At 37.0% G+C, this 27,962-nt stretch overlaps 1 protein-coding gene across 3 annotated transcripts in view; it reads left to right on the top strand.

The window, feature by feature from the left end:
• Nucleotides 1-27,962, top strand: part of MCTP1 (multiple C2 and transmembrane domain containing 1) — a 473,957-nt gene that overhangs the window by 382,014 nt on the left and 63,981 nt on the right. For all 3 annotated transcript variants that reach the window (XM_090276498.1, XM_090276497.1, XM_090276499.1), the window contains one exon: nucleotides 25,420-25,473. In XM_090276498.1, coding sequence (XP_090132624.1) covers nucleotides 25,420-25,473 — 54 coding nt within the window. The remainder of the gene's footprint in view (nucleotides 1-25,419; nucleotides 25,474-27,962) is intronic.

The raw sequence follows: 27,962 nt of genomic DNA, 5'->3' as shown, positions 1-27,962 counted from the left end.
TCATTGGTTTAAGTATTCTTAGTGAAAAACTTTGAAACTGTAGACTTTGCTTGTTATCTTCTCCAGAATATACCTGCTTTAGCTGAAAAAGTTTGCTTCTAAAGGAAAAATAATATGTATTATTCCCTTGTAATATTCTCTAAGAATTTTTATAAACCTATTGAAAAATTACATATTATATAAGTTTTTCTACTTTCCTTTTTCAAAAAAAGAAAAAAAAAAACTCCAAAATAATACTTGCCAAATCTTTTCTTTTAGGCACATTTCTAATAGACTCCCCCTTAAGCCATGGACAACATTTTATTGCCAGCACAGCCCTCTGTGAAACTCTGTATGGTTTAACTGTCATGGAATGCCAACTAGACTCCATAACTCCTAGTAATTGCCTTTTCTTTGCCCAAAACACACATACCCACATAGTCTGCCTCTTTCGAGGCACCGGGGCAGCAATCACAATGTTTCATTTAGCTTCTCATTCAGTGGCTCAGTTGAGACCTTATGTAACTCTTAAATCCAATTTGTCTAATTGTGTTTTCTGCCATACCCAGCTGTGCATTTGAACTGGTTGCTTCTTTTGAAAAGAAACCTGGATTATACTGTTATACTTGGCTGGTTACAAATTTAGATAGATATAGATATAGATATTTAGATATCTATGTCTCTCTCTACATAAAACATACACACATTTTTATACATATATACACACACACACACTCCTAAATGAAAGAAAGGTGTTTGTTGGGGTTGCCCTGCTGTGCTTAAGTGACTACTGCACAGTGCACAGCACTAGAAGAATAGTATTTTGCCCTAAGTCCTTATTGGTATCCACAAAACAATGCAGAATTTTTTACGCTTGTGTGAAAACTTTAGGGAATGTGTGAAGTGCTTTAATAACCCTGTTGGCTGATTCCAAACTGAAACTTTCTGTTTAGGGGGCAGGGAGGTGGGGTGGGGAGAGAGAGAAAGAGAATATGAATTATGAATAAATGAATATAAATGAATTTTCTATCATGAAAAACAAAATCTCATCTGTATATTCAGGTGAGAAAATTCAATTAGGATGAAAATTATAAAAAAATATAAATCAAAATGACCTTCGGGTTTGTATAGCAAAGAGAGAAAAGGAAATAGTTCGTATATAAGGAGTTAAAAGAGAAAAGAAAACAAACACTGAAAGATGAGAAGTGCGTAGGTGGGTAAAAATTCTGTCTTCAACATATTGATTGGTAGTGGAGATTAATACTAAAATAGGAAAGGAATTCTTTGTGTGTTTATAGTTTATTTAGGAGATCATTTCCTTTCTTGGAGACTTAAGATCACAGGAGCCGAAACCCCTACCTTTTTCCCACCATGGTGCCTGTTCCAGTTAATGAGAAAAATGACATGGAATCTTTGCGGAGTACCTTTTGCTTCCCTTAATGAGCTGAACCAGTGCAGGACAGGATAGGGAGACAGCCGTTCCTGAGGCTCATGCTGTAGACTGCAGTGCCCGTGAGATAGCGGCCCGGTTAGAGAGGGTATTTCACCTCTGCTGTTTCCTGGTTGGACTTGTTAAAAACAAGCAATCCAAGATTTGATTCTGCCTCTACTCGGATCATGACATTAAAATTTCCAGCATGAGAATTGTCAGGCTTTTCCAGAGAAAACTGTTTCATACATGCTTCATTCAGAAACGTCTCTGGCACGATGGGGATACAAGATAGGAGTGTGTCTTGGTTTGAGCTGTGGAGGCAAAACCTGGGGAAAACTACCCCCTGCGCTGCACATGAGGCTTGTGCCGCTGTTCCACGTCACAGTCACAGTCACCATGGACTGAAATGTTGTGTGCTGAAGAGTAGATGCCAGGAAGTGTCTCCTCATTACACCCCGGCACCATGTTAAGCACTTTCTTTCACGCCATTTAGTCCTCCCTCAGGAGGGAGAAGCTGATTGTCAGCCCAGCCAATGGGCTGGGTTCTCCTAAGTCAGGTGACCCCGGTCTCCTCCTTTCTGACAAGCGAGGGAACATGCTCCTGAGGAATACATGTGGCTGCAAGAGCCCTTCCTTGAGAGAGGAGAATCCAGTCTCAGCGAATGAACGAAATGGGTTAGCCAAGCAGACAGGGCTCTACTGCACGCCTGTGAGACAGGTATCATTATCACTACTTTACATCCAGGGAAATAGGGCAGAGAGGTTAAATTGCTTAGCCAAAAGCACGCAGCTAGAAAGTGGCAGAGTGGGTATTAGCACCTGTCAATCCGTCTGCCGTTTGTGCTGTTCTCCTTACCACCAGTCAGCCACATTTCCTCTCAGGGCTGTGCTTTGGTACATCCTAGGTCTCCCTGGGCATCTTTAGAGCAAGTTTCTCACTTGAGTTGCAGAAAAGCCAGTAGCACTCATTGCCTTTAAGCACACTGGTTGAAGGAAAACACTTCTTTCCTTCACTCCACCCTCCATAGCCTCCATACCTCTCTCTCATTCAGGAAAATGGAGCAGATATTGATTAAGCAACTTTTATGTATTGATAGTCTGCTAAGTTTTTAGAGACATCGTCTCTTTCTGTTCTTCACCATACTGTATCAATTAAATTATTCTACATGATTTAGTCCTCATTTTACAAATGAGAAAATCAAAATGGATAAATAACGAACTCCACAGAGTAAGCGGGATGTGAATCGGTGCTGCTGTGTTCTGAAACCCTGGTTATTTCCACAGTACATGTTTGGTCATGACTTTACCAATGGATCACTTTCTAAGTGTCCAGGTCCTTACATGGAATCCCAGGGAGCCTCAAATTCCTTACGAAGTACCCAGTGATATCTCATGAACTAGTGCTGTTTGATCCCAGGTGACCCCATTAATTTCAAATCCATTCACGACCAGGAGGATTACTTTCCATCCATCCATCCTGGTGAGCATGGGAGGAGTAATTAAAGCTGAAAATCCTTCACATTATTATTAAAGAAAGGCTTTAGATAGCTTTGACATACAAAAAGTCTTTAACAGCATTTTTTAATTACACTTCAAAAGAACATTCATTTTTACTGTTACGATATTCCTCCCACATAATCTCAGTTGCTTAATCAATGGAGGCATTAAGACTGAAGAGTAGAGTAGATCAATGAAATCATTTTCTGACTCAGGATCCGACTGTGACACAAATTGAGCCAAAGTCTGCTTGCTGAAATACTTTCGTAAACGCTGAAAGGTTTGTTAGCTCCCTCAAATGGCAAAGACCTTGGGGCTTCTTTTCTCTTTGATTATTGTGGCTTGAGTTTTTTTCTGTTAGGTCCAGAGCCCTTACATCTAGATATACAGCTTGTAAGAAGTGAATATATCATTCTTTTTTTCTTAATTTAATTAAGTGTATTAGGGTTAATAACATTATATAAGTCTCAGGAATACAATTCTGTAATACATCTGTATATTGCATTCTGTGCTTACCACCCAGACTCTAGTTTTCTTCCATCACCATATTTTGACTCCCTTTACCTTCTTCAACCTCCCTTTCCCCACTGGTAACCACCATTCTATTGTATGTGTCTAGTAATCCCTCTCTATATAGCGGTTCACTTATCGCGGCCTCACTGCATCACGGGATTTTTAAAAATATTATATTTAATTATTTATCGCGGAGTTTTTGCTATATCACAGGATTTTGCAGTACTGTATACGTATGTTGTTAAAGCTACATAGGTTTAAGAGTGTAGAATATGTTGAAGAACATAAGTAGTGTTTATAAAAGTGTAGAAAAGGTTAATAAGGGAGTGGGAAAGGTTAATAAGGGACTGGGAATGATTTATAAGCATGTGGGAAGAGTTTATAAAGCCTTAAAATATATGTAAATACTAAAATAAATGTAAGGTTCCTACTTCGCGGATTTTCACCTGTCGCAGGGGGTATAGAATGTAATACCCGCGATAAGTGAGGGAATACTGTATAAGGGTTATTTTTGCTTGTTCATTTGTTGCTTTCTGTTTTATATCGCCATATGAGTGAAATCATATGGTCCTTGTTCTTTTCCACCTGACTTATTTCACATGTCATGATATTCTCAAGATCCATCCATGTCACAAATGGCAATATTTCATCTTTTTTATGGCTGAGTAGTAGTTCATTGCATACATGTACCACGTCTTCTTAATCCAATCGTCTATTAAAGGACACTTAAATTATTCACAATAACCTTGGCTATTTTGAATAACACTGCAATAAGCATAAGGGAACATACAATTTTATGAATAAATGTTTTCAATTTTTTCAGGTAGAAACCCAAAAGAGGGATTTCTGGGTCATATGGTAGCTCTGTTCTTTTTTTTTTTTTTTTTTTTATGGAATCTCCATACCGTTTTCCATAGAGGGTGCACCAATTTGCACTCCCACTAGCAGTGTGGCAGGCTTCCCTTTTCTCAACGTCCTCTCCAATATTTGTTATTTCTTATCTCATTGATAGTGGCCATTCTAACAGGTGTGAGGTGGTGTCTAATTGAGGTTTTGCTTCTCATTTCCCTTACTGCCTGTGAGGTTGAGCATCTTTTCATATATGAATATCTGTTAGCCATTAGTATGTCTTCTTGGGAAACTATCTGTTCAGGTCCTCTGCCCATTTTTCAATTAGACTGTTTGTTTTTGAGTTGTATGAGTTCTTCATTATATTTTGGATATTAGCCCCTTGTTGGAGGTACTGTTTGTAAATATCTTCTCCCATTGGGTTGATTGCCTTTTTATTTTGTTGATGCTTTCTTTTACTGAACAGAAGCACAGTTTATTGTAGTCATATTCATTCATTTTGAAGGGTGCCTTTTATTTCTTTCTGTTGACTAATTGCTCTGGCTAGGACCTCCATTACTATGCTGAATAATAATGGGCATCATCTTATTCCTGATCTTAAAGGAAAAGCTTTCAGTTTTTCACAATTGAGTATTATATTAGCTGAGGTTTGTCATATATGGTGAATAACTTTCCTTGTTCACCCATTTTATGGAGTGTATTAATCATAAATGGGTATTATATCTTGTCAAATGCTTTTATTCCATCTGTTGACATGATTGTATATTTTTTATTTATTTTGTTAATGTGGTATATCACATTAATTGATTTGCCATGTTGACACATCCTTGTATCCTGTAATGAACCCTGCTTGATCCTGACGTGTTATCTTTTTTATTTATTATTGTATTCAATTTGTTAGTATTTTGTTGAGGATTTTTACATCTATGTTCATCAGAGATATTGGCCTATGATTTCTTGTGTGTGTGTTGTCCTTACCTGGTTTTGGTATCAGGGTAATGATGGCCTCATAAAATGAGTTAGAAAGTATTCCCTCTTTAATTTTTTTGAAGAAGGATAGTTAGTAAATATTCTTTGAATCTTTGATAGAATTCACCAGTGAAGGCATAAGGTCCTGGACTTTTTTTGTTTTGGGAGGTATTTGAATGCTGTTTCAATTTTCTTACCGTTGATCAGTCTGTTTAGGTTTTCTGGTTCTTCATGGTTCAGTCTAGGAAAGTTATATATTTCTAAGAATTTATCCATATCTTCCAGATTGTCAAATTTGGTGGCATATTTCATAGTATTATTTTATAATCCTTTGTATTTCAGTAATGCTTATTGTAACTTCTATTTCATTACTGATTTTGAGTCATTTCTCTTTTCTCCTTGGTGAGTCTAGCCAGATGTTTGTCAATTTTATTGATCTTTTCAAAGATCCAACTTTTTGTTTCATTGTTTTTCTATTGTCTTTTTGTACTCTGTTTCATTTAATTCTGCTATAGTTTTTATTCTTTCCTTCTTTCTAGTTACTTTGGGCTTCATTTGTTCTTATGTTCTTTAAGTTGAAATGCTAGAATATTTGAGATTTTTCTTGTTTCTTGAGGTAGGCCTGTAAACTTCCCTCTTAGTACCATTTTTGCTGCATCCCCCAAATTTTGATACACTGTATTGTCATTTTTTTGTCTCTATGAATTTTTAATCTCTTCTTTTATTTTTTATTTGACTCAACAGTTGTTCAGTAGCATATTGTTTATTCTCCACATATTTGTGCTTTTTTCAGTGTTCTTGTAGTTAATTTCCTGTTTCACACCATTATGTTCGAAAAATATGCTTGGCATGATTTACAATCTTCTTAAATTTATTGAAACTTGTTTTGTGTCCCAACATATGGTCTATCCTTGAAAATTTTTCAGATGCAGTTGAGAAAAATATATATTCTATTGTTTTGGGATGAAAAATCTATAAATATTATGTCCATTTTTTCTAAAGTGTCGTTTAAGAATGGTGTTTCCCATTGACTTTCTCTTTGGCTGGTCTGTCCATTGCTGACAATGGGGTATTTAGGTGCCCTACCACAACTGTGTGTTTCTCAGTTTCCCCACATAGTAATTGATTCATATATTTTGGTGCTCCCAAGTTGGCTGTGTATTTGTTGATAAGTGTTATGTCTTCTTGATGAACTATCCCTTTATTACTATAAAATGTCCCATCTTTGTCTTTTGTTACCTTTTTTATCTTGAAATCTATTTTATCTGATACAAGCATAGCTACACTTGATTTTCTTGAAGCATCATCTTCAATCTCTTCACTTTTATCTTCTGGAGGGTGGGCCTCATGCAGTACAGACTTCCCCTGCTAGATGAGTGTTCTAGGAACCCATTTGTATCAGTATACCAGCTAGTGGGATTGTGAGAGGCTGTGTTCAGTTTGAGGGAATTTTTTTAAAAGACTTAAAATGCATTTGCCCATTTCATGAGGGGTCATTTATGAGCTTACATACCCACACCATGTTGAGTGTTCAGCAGTCTTTGACCAGAAACAGCATGACTCCCATGCTCCACCCTCCCTACTTACCTGATCTCACCTGAGTGACTTTTCTTGTTTCTCTGGATAAAAAAGTCCTCAAAGGGGAACATTTTGCTGGTGTGGAAAAGGTGAAACAAAAGACAGCAGAAACACTGAAAGACATCAAAATCAACAAATTCAAAACTGTTCTGAATAGTGGAAAAAACATCTCAATAGGTGTATTGCATCAAATGGAAAATTCTTTGAAGGTGCCTAGAGTTTAGATATGTACGAATAAATACACAATTTTTATAAATAAATTTCGAGGTTTTTTGGGGTCCCTCCTGATATGTTTGTCTTTGTAGCTGAGTTGGATCTCCTAAAAGCAACATACAGTTGAGTCTTGTTTTTTAATCCATTCCACTACTCTGTGCCTTCTAATTGGTGAGTTACTCCATTTACACTTAGGGTGATTATTTATATATGAGGACTTATTACAACCATTTTATCTTTTCTTTTCATGTTGTTTTATATCTCCATTGTTTATTTTCCCTTATGTTTCTGTGTGCTATTTTAGTTTGGTGGCGTTCTATGATTTTTCCCTCTGTTTCCTTTTTTATGTTACATATCTCAGTTCCAGATTTTTATTTTTACTATTAGGTTATGCAAAAAAAAGTTTCATGGCTACAATATTCTTTCTTCTTCTGATTGCATCTTATCACCATTCAGCTGTGCCCGTTCAGTATTTTTCTCCTCCCCTTTTATGTTTTTGTTGTCACAAATTATACTTTTATGCTGTGACTTTGTTTCCAAATTGCAGAAGCTATTGTCTTTTTTTATTGTTTTTACCCGCCCCCCCCATAACTTTTGCTATAATGAAGTGTTTAATACCTGAAATAGAGTTACAGTTTCCTGCTATTGTCTATCTGTCATCTTACTCCATTTTAAATCCTTTTGTCTTTTTTTCTTCAGGTAGAAGGGTTGCTTTCAACATTTCTTTTTTTTTTTTTATCAGATTTAATGTGTTTTATTGATTAAAATATTACATTTGTGCCAATTTCCCTTCCCTCTGCTCCCCTCCACCCGGTGGCCCCCCTCCCTCCAGTTGTCCCCCCCTTTTAGATTATGTCCATTAGTTGTGCATACAGTTCCTCCCAACCTCTCTCCGTCTATTCCATTCCCTCCTACCATGATCCCCAATTCCTATATCATCTCCCTCCCTCTCCCCACTCCCCCTCCCTGTTGACCTCCCCCCAATATGCTTCCCGTACCCACAGTTCCTTTTCCACTCTCGTTGCCTGTTTAGTTTGCCTTTGTTTCATCTCCCTAGCTTCTGTTTTTTAAACCAGTCCCTTTAACATCTCATATAACAGTGGTTTGGATCTAATGAACTCTTTCAGTTTTATTTTGTCCTGGAAACACTTTCTCTGTCCTTCTATTCTGAATGACCATTTCGCTGGATAGAGTATTCGTGGTTGTAGGTTTTGGATTTTCATTACTTTGAATATTTCTTGCCAGTCCCTTCTTGCCTGTAGGGTCTCTCTTGAGAAGTCAGCTGATAGTCTAATTGGGACCCCTTTGTACATAATTCTTTTCTTCTCTCTTGCTGCTTTTAAGATTCTCTCTTTATCTTTAATTTTTGACATTTTGATTATAATGTGTCTTGGAGTGGTTCTCCCTGGGTCCAGTCTCTTGGGAACTCTCCTTGCTTCCTGGACCTGCAAGTCTATTCCCTTCCCCAAGTCTGGGAAGTTCTCCTTTATTATATTTTCACTCAATTTTTCAAGTTCTAGTTCATCTTCCTCGCTCTCTGGCAAACCAATGATTCTTATGTTGGGCCTTTTATAGCTGTCCCAGAGGTTTCTGATCCTCTCATTGTTGCTTCCCATTTCCTCTCTCTGCATTGGTTGACTGCTTGTTCCTTCTCCATATTCCAGTTTGTTGAAATGAACTCTGGATTTTTTTTCCTCACCATCTGTCTCGTATGTGGTTTTGTTCCTTTCGTTATGAATGTTTTTCGCTTCTTTCTTATCTTTTTCCTGCTCTTTTGTGAATTCTGTAAGCCACCTGATAACAATGGCCCAGAACTGAGCCTCTGACAGGTTTCTTATCTGTTCATCTGTCAGGTTCTCTATCTGTTGTCTGGTGAGCTGTGCCACCGGGATTTCTATAGTTGTCTGCCTCATTTTGACAGATGCGTTTTGTTTTCTTGGGCTGGCTATAGGGGGCAGGGGGCAGTGCCTGCGTACGCGTCACAAATTAGCGACCGGCGCCTGCCTGTCTGCGACCTATTTCGCAGCCCTGTGGTGCTTTCTTTGGGGGCGGGGGTCCAAGATGGATTCACACAGTTATTCCGCTAGGAGACCGGGATCCGTCCTCCCGCCCCCCTGGGCTTCACTGTTCAAGGCGATGGGGCGGCCGCTCTCCCCAGCGCCGGGGTCGCGCACTGCCAGGGGCTTGACCGCAGCCGGGATTCCTCGCCGCCCGCCACTCCAGGTGCGACCGCAAACAGCGCTGCCCTCTTTAACTCTTACCTGCCCAAATGGCACCGCTGGTTTATAACTTCATATGTTGGGCTTCCGTGTAGTTTTATTTTCTGGAATTTCTAGTTATCCTTTGTTTTGAAGTAGTTGTATTCCTCTCTAGTTGTAGAGGGAGACCTAGCGTGTCCGTCTAAGCCTCCATCTTGGCCGGAAGTCGCTTTCAACATTTCTTGTAATTCATTGTGGTGGTAAATTTTCTCAGCTTGTTTTTCTGGAAAAGCTTTTATTTTTGCCTCCTATCTAAAGGATATCTTTGCTGGATATATTGCTCGTAGCTGATGATTTCTCTTTTAACATTTTGAAATTTGATTCTACTTTCTCCTGGCTTGTAATCTTTTTGCTGGAAAATCCAATAATAATCTGATGGGGTTTTCTTTATAGGTTATAGTCTCTTTTCTCTGGCTGCCTTAAGAATTCTTTCTTTGTCATTAACTTTTGACAATTTTAATGTAATGTGTTTGGAAGAAGGTCTTTTTGTATTGAGATGATTAGATGTTTTGTTAGCTTCTTGGATTCAAGGGTACAGCTCCTTTCATAATTTTAGGAAGTTCTCACTGATTATTTGTTTGGGTAGCCTATCTGTTCCCTTTTCCCTTACTTGTTCCTTGGAGTACCTGTTATTGTTATATTGCTCTTTTTAATGTAGTCAGAGAGTTTGCATAGACCTCTTTCATTTTTTTTAACTCTCAATTCTCTCTCTTCTGAGTTATTTCTAGATTTCTATCTTCAAGATCAGTAATGATTTCATCTGGCCCATTCTGTTCCCTAACCTCTCTAGTTCATTCTTCATCTCATTTATTGAGTTCTTCAGCTTCAGAATTTTTGTTCAGTTCTTTTTTGTAGTTTCAATCTCTTTGATAAAGAGAGTGAAATGAACAAAAATCTCTTTTGTTCATTGATTTTATTCCTGAACTCTTTAAACTGCCTTTCTGAGTTTTCTTATATCTTGTTGAGTTATTTCAGAACTACAATCTTGAATTCTAAGCCATTTAAAACAGCCTTCTGACTCTTTGAGTTTCTTTCCTGAAGACTTTTTTTACTTTCTTTCTAAGCTATCTTGGTACCTTGGTACCTCGGTTATTCATGATATTTGATGGATTATTTCTCTACCAGGGCATTTGAGGAATTGAAATTGTATTTCTTAAATTTTGATTTTTGTTTTCCAGTAGAGGGTGCTATAAAGCAAATCTTTGCTTTCTTTTATATGCACTGAGACTTCCAGAATCTTGCTGGAGCTATATACCCTTGGCCATTGAAAATGGCCCATATTCCCCAAGGTGGCTTCCCCTCTGTGACTGGGACACCTTGGTCTCAGGGTACCACCTCATGGTGGGATGTGCATGTGGTAGGGCTCTAGGCCTGAGATCCCATTGCTTATTTCCTACAACCAGAACCCTCAGCCATGCGGTACTGCCTGAGATATCCCAGTTGCCTCTAGTACTGAGTTCCTTGCAATAGACAGAGGCAGGATGGGTGGGGGCAGGAAGGTGGGTTCATGTATCTGTGACTTTGTTTTCTCCACTGGGTTTAGCCGTGATGTGTACTGACCACTAAGGCTGGATATTGCTTCTGCTTTTTTGCGACCTGCCAAAGGAGTGCTTCAATCTGACCTTCCACTGCCACCAAGTCAGCGGGGACCACTGTGAGTGTTGGACTGTGTCTGCTGCTCCTGTCTCAGTCCTTCCCCATCCTCCCTCCCCTGCTAGCTCTGATGTGCTCACCTTCAGGTGTCTTAATGAATGTGTGGAGCAGGGAATCCTTTGTTGAATTATAGCTGTCCAATTTGTTGTAACACAAAAGTGGGAGACCCAGAGGTCTTCTCACACTGCCGTGCTGCTGACATCCCCCAAGAATTTTCTTTGCCTCCCTAAGTGCTGCTGTTGATTAAGCAATATGGGATGGTCCACCAGATACAAGCCACCAAAGAAGCATCTGATTGTTTGACCGGAGTTCCTATAAATCAAATAAACTTCTTATTTTCTCAGCCAGTGTTCTCAGTTTCAAAGAAATCCATGGTGAAATATTTGAATACATAATCTATTAAATAAGTGAAATATTTTTAACAGGACCTAAAGAGACTGGCCAAAGCTGAGCTGAGAGGAAAGGACTCCGTATGTAAAATGCTTTGTTGTCCAGTCAGACCCTCATACTTCATCAGGGCTTTATCATTCATGGAAAGTGCCATAGACCACTGCCTCCTGTGTTTGTATCTTGGTACCAAAAAAGACCACACACTTGCTCTTAACAGAAGCAGCACTGAGTCATGCAGGCTGTAAACACATCTAAAAATGGATGATCACTCTTTTCTCTTTCCTGCTATTTCAACAGGAATTTTCTCAACTTTTTCAGAAGGTCACCAGCTTGACAAAAAAATGTGAGGAGGACCATGAAAAGAATCAGACCTTTAGTTTTCCAATAAAATCACTAGCATCAGGAACTAGACACCGACAGCCAATCAGATGTCAGCAGAAAAGTTCATCCCCTGTGACCCCTTTTAAAGCTGTTCACCAACTGCTTAGCTATGCCACCTGCTCACTGCACAGCTTGGTCTCCCCACACACTGATGACCATCACCTCCTCAGTCTCTGAGCACAGGCCAACAGGCTCTCCCCATTTTATCCACTCTTCACCATCTTCGGGCTACCATCTCCTCCCTCCCTGTGAAGGACCAGGCCTTCTACTTTACAAAATTCCCTCAAATGCCAGCCCCTGAAGCCTTCTGAATTTGTCCCCAAGAGAGGGTTGCCTATAAACCTATTTTTAGTAAATTAAAATACAGACTCCAGTTAAATTAGAATTTCAGATAAAAATGGGAGATATTTATACTAAAATAATAGTCATTATTTATCTGAAACCCCAATTTAATCGGATGGCCTGTATTTTTCTGCCAACTTTACCCCAATTTGCTCCTTATATTCTTACCTCAAGACCTGTAGGAAGATGATAGTTCTGAAATAAAATTCTGTCTCCCTTTGCTACTTGGATCTTTTTACATCTTCAAGCATGGCATAGAAGATCCCTTATAAGCAGGCTCCATCCAAACCCCAGCTTCAGCTTTATCTCACCTGTATTCCAGCAGGATTGTGTATGTATGTGTTTTGTTTTTTTGTTTTTGAGTACAGAATGTTTAATGAGCAAAAGGTGGGGGTAGTAGGAAGATAGGGAGAGCTCGTGGAATGAACCAGATGATGTCCATGCTCTTTTGTCATCTCTTTTACCTGAAAGCAATCATTCACTACTTGGGACTCAGATAGGTTATGTCCCTTGCAAAGGCTCACACAGCACAGTGTGCCCCAAGCCCAGCTCTGGCTGGCTCCCGGGAGGATGGTTTCTGCCTCTCCTCTAAAGCACCTATGCCATGGGCTCCAGGAAGGTCAACACTTGGCCAATATAACATAGTAGGAAGTAGGGAAGGAACAATGCTTCTCTCTTTGTATAGATGGGGAAACTGAGGCCTAGATAAGGTGGTGACCTCTAGAGAGGCGGTGATTGTGACAGACATGGTGGCCCAGGGAAGGGCAGTGCAGCCTGGGCCTTGGACTTTGTGGAGGTGCATGTGCTGCACCAGCCCCAACAAGTTCTGGAAGCCAAGTGGGCACCAGGACCACTCAGTGCAGCCACCTAGCCTTGGCGTGGTGTGTGGCACCATGCTAGACATGTGCTTGAAGTCCTTGCAGCTGAAGTCATACACTACAGGGAATTAGGTGCAAGCCAATACACAGAGATTCTACAGCCACTGGGAGTGGCAAAGACAGGATGCACTTCCTTATGAGGGCTCAGCTATCCTGGGGTACCTCGTTGATCTGCATGCACTGTGAACTTTCAGGGGACCCTGTTGGCTTCAGTGAGCAGGTGTTGGCTTCCATTAGCAGTGGGTTTAAGGCCCCACCACAAAAGAAGAGGTGAAGGAAAGGCCTTTCGTCTTGGAAAAAAGAGTTTTGAACGATGGTGTGGGTCCTCAGAAGCGGAGGACCAGGGTGGCTGGGGTGGCTACAGCAGTATCTGGGGAAGAGTGCCTATTATCTGTAGCTCCCCAAGGAGTGGATATGCTCTCGGTAGGCATTTACTCTATTCTTTAAAGACACAGTGTTTATGAATATACTGTGTATTGTTTGCTTGGCATACATATTTTGTTTTTACAAAACTTAAATCACATCAAACGCCCTCTTAGCTTGCCTACTTTTATATTCAGCAACATATATGAAGAATCCCTCATATTACTGGAAAACCACATGATTATTAATGGCTTTATAGTTTTCACCACATGAGTGCTTTTTCTTTAACGCTCGTTTTAGAAATGTTTGTTTCAAATGTTTTTGCCATCTCAACTAATGCTGCAAAAAAAGTCTCAAACAAGTTTTTGAGCAGGTCTCTAGTAATGTCCTTTGATAAAGCCCTTGAAGGAGGATTTATGAGTCAAATTGCATGCATTCTGAATATTTTTGCCACCTGTTTAGGTTTTAATATTTTATACATATATGCCTGGGTAATCAACAGTTATCTTTATAATTTCCTCCGGAGAACCATTCCTGACGTCTCTCACAGCCTCCCTCCTGACCACTCTCCAAGCGGTTAAGTGAACTCATCCCCAGAGATCCTATATCCCACTTCTGTATTTTAATAATCAGCTCACTGTTGGTCTTCCCCATAAGTCTGAGGTTATTCTGATTATATCTTCCAGTTCTATATGTAATTCCAGCACAGAGCAGTATGTCTCAGACATAGCAGCATAGTAGTTGCTCAAAAAATGTTTGATGAATGAGTAAATATTTCAGTCTAATCTTTCTTTCCACATCAAAAATTGTCTAAGTTTTACGCATAATTCTTTCCATTCAACAAAAATTTATTGAATATTTACAGGCACTGAGCTGACTGTTGTTCAAAAATGATTAAGCTCTGGTGCTTGCCCATCACAGGTTGTTGTAGAGAGAGAAACAAACAATGGAATTGAATACATGAATAGAGTAGGTGCAGTGTTAGAGATCTGTATATAATATGCAGAGTGTGCGCCAAGAGACATTGAGATCATCCCGCATATGTGTGTGTGTGCTGCATATATATAAAAAAAAGGGTTCTATCTGTGGCCACAGCTTTTATTTCACACTTCAGTCTATGCCTTTCACCCAGTAACTAACCCCATGCTTGCCTTTAATACTTCTTCAGTGCATTGGCTGTTATTTTACTTTATTCTCAAACTGCAGCTAAACTTTAAATTGAAAAGATAAAATTGTAGAATGGTAGCAGATGAGTGTTACCTGTACTTGACATGACAGTTCATATAGAGAAAGATTAAAGATAAACACTCCTATTTTTAAAAGTCAATTTAGTAAAGATTTTACTCACAGGAATGTAAACTTCTTGCTTTATGTCTATTAGGACACAAGAAAGAGAATTAGGATTTAAAGTTAATAGTAGGTGCCAGAGAGGATGCTTATAGATAATCTTATATTTTCACCCCCCTCCATCTTCCTGAATGCCTCCCACCTTGCTCAGGTTCTCCAAAGATCCATATGAGAATGTAATGAGGTAAAGAGATGCCTTTCATTCTTTTAGATGATTTCTACCCTGAAATCCAGCTTCTTTTCCACCCAATAAATTATCTTGGCATCCTTGAAGGAAACCTTTAGATCTTGATCCATAAATGGCTGATTTTCTTTTATTTGAACCCCAGTTAACGCCTGGAGCCCCAGGAACTCATTGGAAAAATCAGCTTCTTAAACTCCTCTCAAAGCCTCCCATGGATCCAAAGAATTCACCATCTAGATGGTTCTCTAGTGTGTCCAAAACAAGCATTTATCCCTGCGTTAACCAAAAGTTTTTATTATCTCTCTTCTTCTTCCAAAAGATCTACCCCCACAATCCTGTCAATTCTGAAATTAAAGAGTAAGACTTAGGAAAGGAGAAAAAAGGATACCTACAGTTTTGGTCTCGGTTCTCAAGGTATTATCCTACCCATTTCTAGTGATGTCCTGTTTATTCTTTCTGAATGATTTTGCATGACACTCTTTGTAGGTAGTCACAACTCTTTGAAACTTGATGATTTGGGGGGTAGGATGTAGGGCCAACAGAAGCACCTCCTGGCTGACTCCTGACCCATGATTGGTTTGCATTACTAGTGTTGATAATCATACCCTGTGTAATGAGTAGTGTTGGCACATGGTTTCAGACAATATTTGTGTAGACTTATTGTCCCGGCTTTGGAAAGGCATCAGGAAATTGCAAGACCTCCATTCATAAACAAAAAGTGGAAACCAAATGATATGTCTTTATCTGTGTGTGGAAAATGTTTATAAATCAGAACTATTATTAGGAATCCAATAATCCTGAGAGCTTTGTATTCATTATTTTTCTAGTGTTGCATGAGGTATGTTTATCAAGAGCATGCAGCTTGAAAGTCTTTCCACCATCCTCTGTATAGAACTGGAATAGTATGTGTAGGTAACCCAACTTAAATATGCCTTCGAAGACATTTTCTGTCATTTGTTACAGAATGTATTTTATATTTCAAGAAAAATAAAATAACTGTTATACCATATCACTTATTTTGAAAAATAAATATTCTGGTAGCATGTTTGAATGAGAGGCAAGTCACCAAAAAATGCTTCCAAATGAGTTACACTCCCGTGGGCAAAGCCAAAACATGTTTGAAAGGAGTGTTGCCCCTACCACTTTCCAGCTGGTAGAGGTTAAGAGCCCAAACTGTGAAATGAAAAAGACTTGGGATTAAATCCCACACTTTCCTTCTGTTAGCTTTACAAATGTATTCATTCCCCTAAACCTCTGCTTTCTCACCAGTTAAAAAGCTGATAACGCCTACCTTGTTGAGGGTTAGAGACAGTTAACATACTGTGTTAAGCATATAGTGAGTGCTCAATAAATGGCAATTAAGCACGTGACCCTATATAAAATGGTATAAACCAGTGTGGGAATAATGGGAGTTTAAACATTATATAAGTCACTACCTTTCCTTAAGAGTTGTTCCCTTATAAGTACTATTGGAGAGGATGGGTTCACATGGCCAGTAGTGATTCTTGGTTTTGAGCTTGTAGGCAAAGACAACAGTGTTGTCACAGAAAGATTTCCTGTGTCTATAATCCCCCTGATATGTATCTGGAAGTCCCACAAAAAAAATTTTTATAATGTATTTTTATCAACAGAAAATGCAAATGAAGATATTTGCACAGTTTTCTATAGATTAAAGGTTCTTGGTAACTGAATTTTACAGAAATACTACAGATTATGCCATTTTTACAGATCATATCTATAGATATTTGAAAGAAACATTCGCTTGATTATTGTTATACAAATCTCCACCATGCACAACGCATAAAGACAAGGGCTGGTGGCCCTGTGAGCCAAGAACAGAGCATTTTCCTGAAGCCATCACTGAATCCAAAGCAAAATACTCCCTCCTAACAGCCTTACTCTGGATGTTGACTAGGAGAAGGTGAAAGGTAAACCTACACTAGCATACCAGACCTGGGCACAGGGACTAATTTTAATAAATCAGAATAGAACATGAAAATGTCAACTTAATCAAGCATTTAAATTTTATTAATCAAGCCTAATTTTTATGAGTACAAATAATCACTGAAGCTGGACAAATTTGTTCTCAATTGCATCAGAAACATAATTTTAATATTAAATGGACTGATGAATTTAAATGGAGAATTATCTTTATGAAACATGCTCTTCATAATTTGCCATTAAATGAGAAATAAAAAAATCAACATAAATCTTACATAAAGGTTATTTAACTAAATGTTAGTACTATAAATATTATAAATGCATTATGCACTAATTTAGCAATCACATAGTATACTACCTAAAGCTGAAGTGATAAGTGGACCAAGCCAGCTTTCCCTAGAATACAGAGCGCTTGTGTTATATTGTGGGAAGCTCATGATAAAATGGTTATGAAGGTTTTGTGTGAGGTTTCGTGAACATTCTTTTCATTCAGGCTTTTATGCTACAATTCACCATTCACCACAGACATTCTTTCCAGTTCAAATGTACACCCACATGGATTGTCTTTTGTGAGGTGATTATTCTTTACACAAAAAGATTTAAAATATTTTATCATTATTATAGAAAAAAAGATATCAAAAAAAAGAATGAAGTTTTCTGACTATATGATTTTTGGTATTCAAAACATGCTCTATTTTTAAAGTTAGATTTTCTAAAAATGTTTTCAGGCCTCAAAATATACTAGGCACAAGGAAAAAAAATAGCGTCAGAATAATTTTTTCTTCAAATGTCCACCTCTTTCCCTCACCTGCTTCACTACCCCCAATATATTGATTCAAATAGGCAGTAGCTATGAATTTTTGTAACAAGTGAATCAAACCTTACAATGTTTGCTACCATTAATCTCTAGGATAAATTTTTTTTTGTTTTTCCAATTCTATTCTTTAAAGGTCTCCAGTGTTCCAAAAGTGTAGCTTTTTTCTGCATTATGTGTGCTGAACTATATATTTACCTCAAAAGAACTTCTTGCCTATTGCAGCATTAATGCCCTCCAACGTATCTGATGGGGTTAAAAAGCAAAGGACACTTCTGAGAAGATTGGAGATTGAAGGGCATAGGACTCTCACAGAGGTCAGAGCAGCCCTTTCTTGCTTTGCAGAGAATATTTTAAATAGGTAATGTGGACTTTTCAGTAGACACTCAAAAAATAAAAATTCCTTAGGTTTTTAAAATTTGAAACATTTAGAATTATGCCTTTTTTGTTACAAATGTGTGGCTTTAGAATGGAAATTTTGTTTCATATAGCAAGGCTTAAGTATATAATTCTTTTTTTAATTGAAATATGTTTCTTATTAATGGAAAAGTTTTTGCTTTGGAAATATTAAATTTTATAAAACATATTAGTTAGAAGTCTAATAGTTATATTTTAATTTCACTTCCAAAGCACATTAAACAATTCAATATTTTGACCTTTTGCATACTTCTTTTAACCTGACAAATAATATAGTTTCAAGAAAGCATTATTTAAAAAGCATAGTGTGGGTTAATAGTTGACCTGTCTTCCCTACTGAACTGCATTAATATGCAATATCCTAAAGACAACCAAGATCAGAACTTCCCTGAAAGCAAAAATACAATACTCTGTGAAGCCTTTAGATGGAGACATAGTTCAAATAAACACGCGAATTCTGTTCGCAGTGCTTTGTGTTAAGTGTAAGAATGAACATTCGAGAATACTGAGAAGGAAATAAAGGAAGAAATTCATTTAAGATGTGTATACTGATTATAGAATTTACATTATATTTAGCCTTTCTTAATGGGAGCATTTTTCTGCATATTAAGCTGACACTTAAAAAATAAAAGGTTACATACTCTCGGCCAGTAAAGTGAATTTACCATCCTTGCACCTTACAGTAAAGCATATTAAACTGCAAATAAGAATGCTACTGTTGATGATGCAGAATACAGGCTGTATGCAATCAGTGGTATGCATCAAAAGTCATCTGATAGCCACATTAAAGCCACATTTCCTATTAAGAATCAGACTGAATTACAGCATGGCACTTCCCAGAATGAGCCAAGGAAATGCATTTTGTAAGAAGAAATAATTGTATTTGAGTGTCTCTGGGAAAATCAGGAAGTCTTTTAGCAGTAAGTAATAATGCTTTTCTTTTTAGTTTGCCTCCTTTTGTATTGCAATATATTCAACCTCACCAGCAAGTCTATCACACTAATTATTATTACATCTAGAGGTTCCGTTATCTTGATGACTACTGTAGCTGAAATACTCCAAGGTCAAATTCTTAATAGCGTGAATCAAACTAAGCAGCCATCATACATGCAGTTGCTTTTGAGATATACTCGATGAGACAGTATATCCGAGACCTGTTCATGGGTCTTATTATTCTTTCAAACGTGGAGTAAATTATATGTACAGTTTAATTGCACCATTCATTTTGCAAAAGTTTTTTTTTCTCAAAAATCTTCTGAGCCGCTGATGTCCTGTTGTGAAAATGACAGCACAAGCCCACCTATAATAATCTTATCGACCACAAAAGTCTTCAGCCCAGCCTCCAGTACTTGAAAGTGATCTGAAATAATCTGAGTGCTTATATGCATCTTCTCAATCTATATGATACTTACACATGTAATAAATTCATTGACACACAAACACATGCTCTGCTTGGATTATGCACACATGAAATGGAATAAATGGACTCCAGACCATGTTGAAGCTTACTCCTCTCCCCAAATTCTTCTATATCTTTAGGGTGGAAATGGGCATTTAGTTTGAAATGTATCCAGATAGCATCTGTACACATTTGGATGTTCTATGAATATGAAATTAAATATGAAACTTCATTCTTTTGTGACAAATTTCTTTGATTTTTTTTAACATCACAGTTGCACATCTGGGCAGCAGTGATTTCTTCTTTAATTTAAAAGTGTTGCTTTTTTTATAGACTGTTTGAGTAAAGCAATTTGAATTGTGCAACTATTCATCCTGAACATAGCAAAACAGCCACTTAATTCAAAGATTATTTCCAAGGAAAAAATAAACATATGAAACAAACTGGTTTGTTTCAGCTTTGACTTTTGAGGGGTTTTGGCTTTGTGTGACTCAAGATAAGGTTTTAACCAGGATTCTCTTGGTTCCTTTTTGTTAAAAAGGATATAAATTAGTGGAACACTGTGTCCCTGGGAACATCATAATATGACATGTTTGAATAATTGTTCATGGAAATTTTAACCCCCTTTTGTCCCTTTAGTTTTAAAACTTGCACCCTAGCTTGGTATTAAAGAGGCATAACTAGTAACAACAGTCCCATAGTGATTTTAATATGAAGTTTCCCTGAATCCCTTTTCCTCCTCTTTTAACTGTATTGGTCTTACTTTTCTACATCCATCTGACCCCCTCACCTATACATCTTTGTCTGGTAGAATAATTCTAACCACGTTGTCATATTGTTACTCAGTATCAACATCATTATTAACACTTTTCACCCAGATGAAATTTTATTTCCTTGTAAATTATAAAGTATTTAGTTGTGTTGCATTATAATTAAAAGTCATAATATTTTAAAAGCTCCTAAACAACTGTATTATATAGATTCTACAGATGCAATTTTGGTTTATTTTGTAAAGAGATTTTTTAGAAATGTACAGCTACATATTATATTTTATATAGTATCAACAAATGTCCAGCAAATATGGAGTAAGAAAGAATAAATATTATGCTTTTAAAAGTAGTGTTATCTGCTTTTTTGCTTGTTTATTTTGGCTGCAATGTAGCTGGCATGCTGCATTTGGGACTGTCTACATGTGTTTTTTAAAATGTCATCTTTATTAGTATTACATTCAAGGAGTAGTACCAAGAATCAGTTTCTCTCCAGACCTTCCTTCAGTGTGTGGCATATAAGTCTGTGACAAGCGACATTACAGAAGGTCATGTCACTTTTAACTGCTTGCATTACATCTTTCTGATTTCCCTAGTGCCCTTCCTTTGTTTGATTAATACTACTTGTTTTCAAGCAAGGTATCAGAAAGCATAATTTGGAAAGAAAATTCTAGAGCTGATCTAAGATATTCTCCTTCAAGAAAAAAGAAAACAAACAACTTTGTAAAAAATGTATGTTTTCTAAGACGTGCATTTTTCATTGTTTTTCTTTTTTCTTTTCTTAAGGAAATACTACCTATATATTGTTATTAAATTATTGCTGACAAATGTTTGGGCATCCGGACTTTGTATACTTGAAAACAAAGCGAAGCAGTCCTTCTTTGGTTTTATTTGGAGAGGAAAGAGCTGGAATTTGACAATAGGACTCCTTCGTTTGTTTTCTTTAGTTGTGTTAAACTCCAGCGCTCTCTTTCTAAACAGTAGATGTTATTTGAGTTCTCAGGGAAAGGCTGCAATTTTGGGCAGTCAAACTGCACAAATGCACTTTAGTGATATATACAGTTTGTTTTTAAAAGCTCGGTCCACAGTTTCTGTATTCACTGCATTTGGCCAGGGCTTATGTCTTCAAGCACAGTCCAGCTTCTGAGACACTGTTGGCTTCAAAGCCATCTATTTCATTGAATCATTAAAGCCTGAAAATTAGTTGTGAAAGCATAATCATTTTAATTGGAAATCTTTAGCCACACCTCTACCTGTGCCATTCTATGTATTTCTTAGTGTTAGTGAAACAGGAACTGGAATTTTGTATGTCATTAAGAACACAGGAAAAATTTATATATGTAATTTATTTCCAAAAATTAATGTTTAAAATATTAGTAAATCGGCTATTTTTTATTAATAACTAGCATTTTTTAATACTTCAATACAGAAACTGTGCTAAGCATTTTCAATACATTTTCTCATTGGATTCTTAATCAACACCTGGGATAGGTGCTATTATTATCATCTTTATTTTCCAAGCCACCTTAAGCTTTATCTTAACAAAATATAATAGTGGCATACATTCTGAAGCAGCTTAAAGGCACCAATAGGAAACCATCTATATTATAAATCCTGGCTTGTAGATGTTTATGATGTAACATTAAAAGAGCACTGGAGGAGGGGAAAGCCCTCACTAGAGCACTAAACAAAACACAAAGGCCTCCCTCCCCCTAACACAACACTCTTCTGCCAAATGTAAAAGCAAATGGCTGCATTGCGTGGTTCTGGCTGCACATTTGGGGAGCAATTGTGCGTAGCCAATTACCCACCTGTAAAGGGTAAGAACAGTTTGGTTTCACAAATGAAGAGCCTGAATCTGTAGACCACTTTGAGTCATTCTTGAACATAAGATCTGCAAATGGTTTATAAAACATGTAAATTAAGCTTTGGGTTTGTTTTATGGCTCAATAATATTTTGAATTTTTGAAAATCAACTTGAACATAGTGGAGATCTCCAAATCTTAAAATAAAGGTTAGATATTCATGGTTTGTATCTTCAGATGAAGGCATTTTGAATATTTGTTGTTATTAATCTGCATAATTAAGTATAAGTCTTCCCAGGTGAGCTAGTTCAGTTCTGTGAGATAAATGATAGGCACTTCCCCGAAAAGTATATTCAAGGATTTGAAGAATAGGTGATGCATTCCCCTATTCTCTCTATCAACAAATATTTCTAGAACACCCACCATGTATCCTGCAGTCTGCTAGGCACAATTTAACACTCCCACTCTGTCTTCCTAGAACCTGCAGTCTGATGGTAAGTACTGAAGAGGGGAGGCATATAAGATTCTCAATAATAACTAGTGAAAATATTGTTGAAGTTTGTGCACAGGAATAAAATAGTATTTATTTTCCTTTACATTCTTGATAAATGACTTTGCATGAGTAATTGTAACAAAGAAATTACTTAATTTAATGTATATTAAACCATCATGTTGTATACCTAACATACAAGTCTATATAATTTTTATTTGTTTTTTAATTAATTTAAAAAAATTTTCCAATTACAGTTGACTTATAATAGTGTATTCGTCTCAGGTGTACAACATGATTAAACACATATAACTTGACAAGTGGTCACCTCAATAAGTCTAGTATTCATCTGACACTATACATAGTTATTACAATATTGACTATATTCTCTGTGCTGTGCTTTATATGTCTGTGACTGTTTTTATAATTGGCAATTTGCACATCTCACCCTTTCCCCCTTTTCACCCATTCTGTCAACCCCTTCCCATCTGGCAAGCATCAAAATGTTCTCTATTTGTTTGTTTCTATGAGTTTGTTTCTGTTTTGTTTGTTTTGTTTTTAGAGTCCATATATAAGTGATACCATGTGGTATTTGTTTTTCTCTGTCTCACTTACTTCACTTAGTGTAATTCTCTCTAGGTCCAAGGTCCATCTGTATTTATACGAGTGGCAAAATTTCATTCTATAATATTTTATGGCTGAGTAATAGTCCACTGTATATATGTACCACAACTTCTTTGTCTATTTGTCTGTCAATGGATAATTAGGTTGCCACTGAAAAAAGAGATAATGACATACCTTAAAAAATTCTTATTCTAAGTTAAAATTTAAAACATCATTTTATTAGAGTTACAAAATTATAATCATTTTTCAAAATCTTGTAAGGGTTAGGTGACTTTTTTTTTTTTTTAAGAACTAAGTAGGTGTCGAAAGCTCACTTTCTGCTACCCCACAGTCTGGCTTTGAGTTCTTATTCAGCTACTTCTTGTTAGGTGAATTCTTTTAATTCTTTTGATGCAACACAATGTACTGAAATATTGTGACTGCTTTTCCTGTTTAAACCTCCAGCACAAATAGCCCAGTTTGGAATAGCCTAGCCTATAGCACCTAAATTATACATTATTATTATTGTAGTCTGTATACCTATGATATAAATATTCAGAATTTTAGGAAATTGAAAATCAGCATGAAAAATTATCTGACAGTCCTCATTTAAACTCTTCTGGGTTATATGCCTTTTGAGAGCTGACATGAGTGTAGATGAATTATCTGTTATTCATTTTGTATTCCCACATACGTAGCGCTGTGTTCCTTGGACCAAGGGGGCTTATAATAGTGCTTATGGAATGGCTGAATACAGTTATAGAGAGACGGTCAAGAATCCTTTCTTGCTGAGGCTGAATCGCTTTATAGGGCCCCAGAATTAGAGTAAACTCTCATATGATATTGGAAACAACTTACAGTTTATTCAAAATACTGGAGGTCCAAATGAAAGACTGCAAAACTATGGTTTCATTCAAAATGCTGAATGTCAAATGAAAGACCACAAAATTATACCACATAATAGAAGATTTAAAGTATGAAATTAAATTAAGAACAATCTCTCAGGTTGTCAGATGCTTTGAGCCATAGTGGTTTCTAAGAACTGCATGTTTGTGTTTGGGCTATTCTTTCAAAGCAGTTAATGCTTTTAGAATATTTACAAAAATTATTAGAATAACTGAGAGTCCTAACATGTTATCTTAGTTTATGAAACTCTTTGCATGATACAGTCTTAGTTATTGAATGAGACTTCAGTAACTAAGTATACTCCTGTCTGTAACATAAAGACACATGAAAGAAGGGCTAGTAGTCTCTTCTACAGTTGTGAGTTTTGGGAGCAAGGTTACAAATATTAGATGATTACAATTCTATTGAGTTTATTCAGAGTTACAAATACAGACTAGATAAAAAATACAGATGCCACAAGAATTAGAAATGATATAAATAGAATCATAAGTTGGCATTTACTTGAACAACAACCCTGCAATCTTTTTAAAATTTTTGGCTTCCATAGAGTGTTTGTGTGTATGTGCATGTGTTTGTGCATAGGTGTATAAACCCATAACACATCACCTGAAACAGGATGAAGCCCCATTCATGATGGCTATAGTTATATACTGATCGAGAAGGCAGAAACTACCTGGCAATTCCAAAATGACTTTTCCATTCTGCTGAAGTAGGTAAACTAGAAGCCATTGAAAAAGACATGTATGCATGTCCACCTACATACATGCGTATTCATCTATAATATATGCATATTATACACACTTAATTATTAAACATATTTCTAATTTTGTCTTAATAATAATGTCAATTCTCATTGTAAAATCACAGAGAATTGAAGTTAGCCTATCAGGTAATCCACAAAATCAAAAGGTAATATAGAGATAGTCAAGACTTGACAGTTACACACAGACTTAAAACTTGAGCCGTGAAAGACATGGTTAGTTTTAGGCTGTAGACCACCCACATGACTCAATGAACAGACATTGTTTTTTGTTTTTATTGTAGAATTTGGTGAAAATAAATTAAAAATAGAAGAGCTGTTTTCTGCTTACTTATCTAGCTCCAAATTTAAAGTGCCTGATAAATATAGACAGCAGAATAGGTAAAAAGGAAATCTCCTGATTTAAAGCATCCTTCAAATTAATGTTCGTGTACCTTATGCATATTTCAAATTCCTTAAGGTGTCACAGAATACTTCACACAGATGGGGTTCCCGTGACTGAAATTCAGTTCCTTGGTTTTAATCAATTAAAGACTTGGCATTTTCCTCATCCCAATCTCTAGATCAAATATTCCCTCTCAGTGCATGTGTTTCAAATGTTAATAAAGTTTTCATTTCCAAAAGGTTCAAAATGACAGAACAAAATTCTCTCCTTTAAGAGCGTGAAAACGATTTCTGTTTCTGTCTGCAGGTAGTGGAGGACATGCTAGAGGACGAGGAAGAAGAAGATGACAAAGATGACAAGGTAATTATCTTTCCCAGCACTTGGGTACCTGGGGATGGGGAAATGCAGACATGACACTGTTTTCACAGACAGTTAACAAAGGAGTTGAAGTGTTTGAGTCCAGAAAATTGGACAGTGCTGTTTATCATCCTAACAATGCCACTGCATGTTGCAAAGAGGAAGAGAGGGCTATAAATCCTCTTCGCTTTTGTCCAGAGCTGGGTCAAATATTTTTCTGCCAGGGACAAAAAAAAATAATTCAGCTTGTCTGGAACATGATAGCTCTCCTGAAGATAACGGCAGTGACAACTGTTTTTGAAGGGCAAAAATGTGTCCTATCTTAAGTATTACAAATCAGGCTACACTTTGGAGAAAGAGAGAAGAGGAAAAATAGTAGGCTGCATAAGCTGAACGTGGATATTATTGTCTGTTATTATCAAAAAATTGCTGATCAAAGGAACACATGTTGAGCAGAGGGCATTTAAAATAATCCCAGTGCTCACTGCCCTCTGCCTCGACTTGACTTGGAATGGCCCTGTGGCACCTTGGTCAGAAAAGCGTGTTCGGAGAGGCTTGTTTTTCAATTGCTCCTTGGGTTGGGGATGGTGTCCACAGTAAATAACAGCTAGTTTCTGGGACTGCTTGGATTGGTTGTCCCCTGGGGAGAGAGGACAACTGGAGGGAGGAATTGAAATGACCTTGCACCGCTGCAGCAGCGCCTGGGGTTGGAAGAACAGCTTTCTGTGGGAAGAGCGAGATGCTGGTTTATCATGCTTGTGTGCTTCAAGATCTAAAATCTAAGAAGGCGCAGGGTGAGAGGGAAAGAGACTGTCGTTCATTACTTCTACATTGTTCGACACAGAAAACCAGATTTTGACTTTCACCAGAATCTATCTGAATTCTGTTACAGTAAAGCAGTGAATATTTTTTGAAGAAAGGAGAAAAACAGTGTATCTTAATTTATACCCTTGACCTTTGATTCCAGTAGAGATGTACAGTTATATTTTAGTTTTAGAATTTGTGTGCTAGAGGCAAGCACTGGAAATGTCAAAAAAAATTCACAAATGATTTTTTCCCTAATATTTAATGCTGAAAGGAGAATGGAAACACACGCATGTGTGCACACACACTTTCTCCCTTCTAGTGCTATTTCAAATATTTTTTAAATTAATAGAGCTTTTATGTAAAATTTTTCTTATGTACATCATTTAGTCATTAGGGACATCATCAAACATAAACTAACAAAAAGCTTCCTGCAAAAACATGTATGTGCTTGTTTTTAATGTTAAATAACAAGACCATACACTTATGGCAATAAATGATATGATTTATTGTTAAGGTCAGTTGTAGAGCTGTAGAGAGCTTATATTTTAACTCAGCATGCCAGCTCTGAATCATCATTTCTCTGCTGATAAACACCAAGCCGCCATCCATTTATGGCCATTTCCCTTTGCTTGTTGCTGCTTTATTATTAAAGCCATCATAAAGATCCATTCTGGCAGTGGGCGTTTCCCCAGAACTGTTAATAAATGGAAACCCTTAGTGAAGTCTAGTACTTTAGTATTCCTACTTGAAGTCAGCCTGTATTTTATAGCCAGTTTGTTGATATTTTATACACTAATCTCCCCTTTATGGTCATTTTTTAATAGAGAGGATGTTAGCAGCAGGAAATCAATAGCACACCTGGTTAGCCAGCTTACTAAAACATAGATGCCAAGTAGAACATGCCATGGTAGAAGCAGCACCAGATCTCTGAAGTGGCACCCTTGAATCCAGTATTTGGTTGTCTGAAATTGACATCCCCCTTTTTATACAGTTCTAGACCTAATTACCAAAGTTGATTGAAAGGAGTGCTTAAATTCCTTTGTGAATTCAACTGTACAGATTCTTCTGTACAAAATGTCAACGAACAGTGTGTTTTCCATTGGAAAGGATTTTGAGCCGATTTTTATAAATCCAGTTCTTTATTTGAATGATGCATAAGGTTTTTCTTTTTTATTCATAATGCAATTTATAGTATTAAAATCATATCTGAACGGAAAGAAAATATCAAATGTAATAGTTTACAAGACTTTAAGGGCTTGCATAATAGGAGAATCTTAGAATGGACATTTTGAAATATCAAGTTTTTACTTAAGAAATGAAAATATGAAAGGATCCTTCAAGTTTCTATTTGCCAGTTTCTCTTGACTGTCTCCTGCAGCGGTAAGTGTTGTAAGTCTTGTCTATCAGTGTGTCTGAGTGGGAGAAGGGTAATTTCCTACTTTAAAAAATTCATTGGTTCCTCTATTTAAAGTTTGTGTATAGAGTCATGCGTAATGGAATTTCATGAGAAAACAAATGTATTTTTTGCCATACGAGCAGGTACTGACCTCTAGCTCTCATTATTTCTCTGTTTTCTCATATGGTATAATAGTGGGGTCAGGTCAGTGGGTCCTCTTATAGGATAAAAGTAAAAAAGATTAATAAATGTGCCAAAGCCTCACTTTAATTGAACCTGAAGCATATGT

Source organism: Furipterus horrens, unplaced genomic scaffold, assembly GCF_987537825.1.
Source record: "Furipterus horrens unplaced genomic scaffold, mFurHor1.1.pri manual_scaffold_5, whole genome shotgun sequence".
NCBI classification, from domain to species: Eukaryota; Metazoa; Chordata; class Mammalia; order Chiroptera; family Furipteridae; genus Furipterus; species Furipterus horrens.
This window is presented reverse-complemented; position numbering and strand designations above follow the sequence as displayed.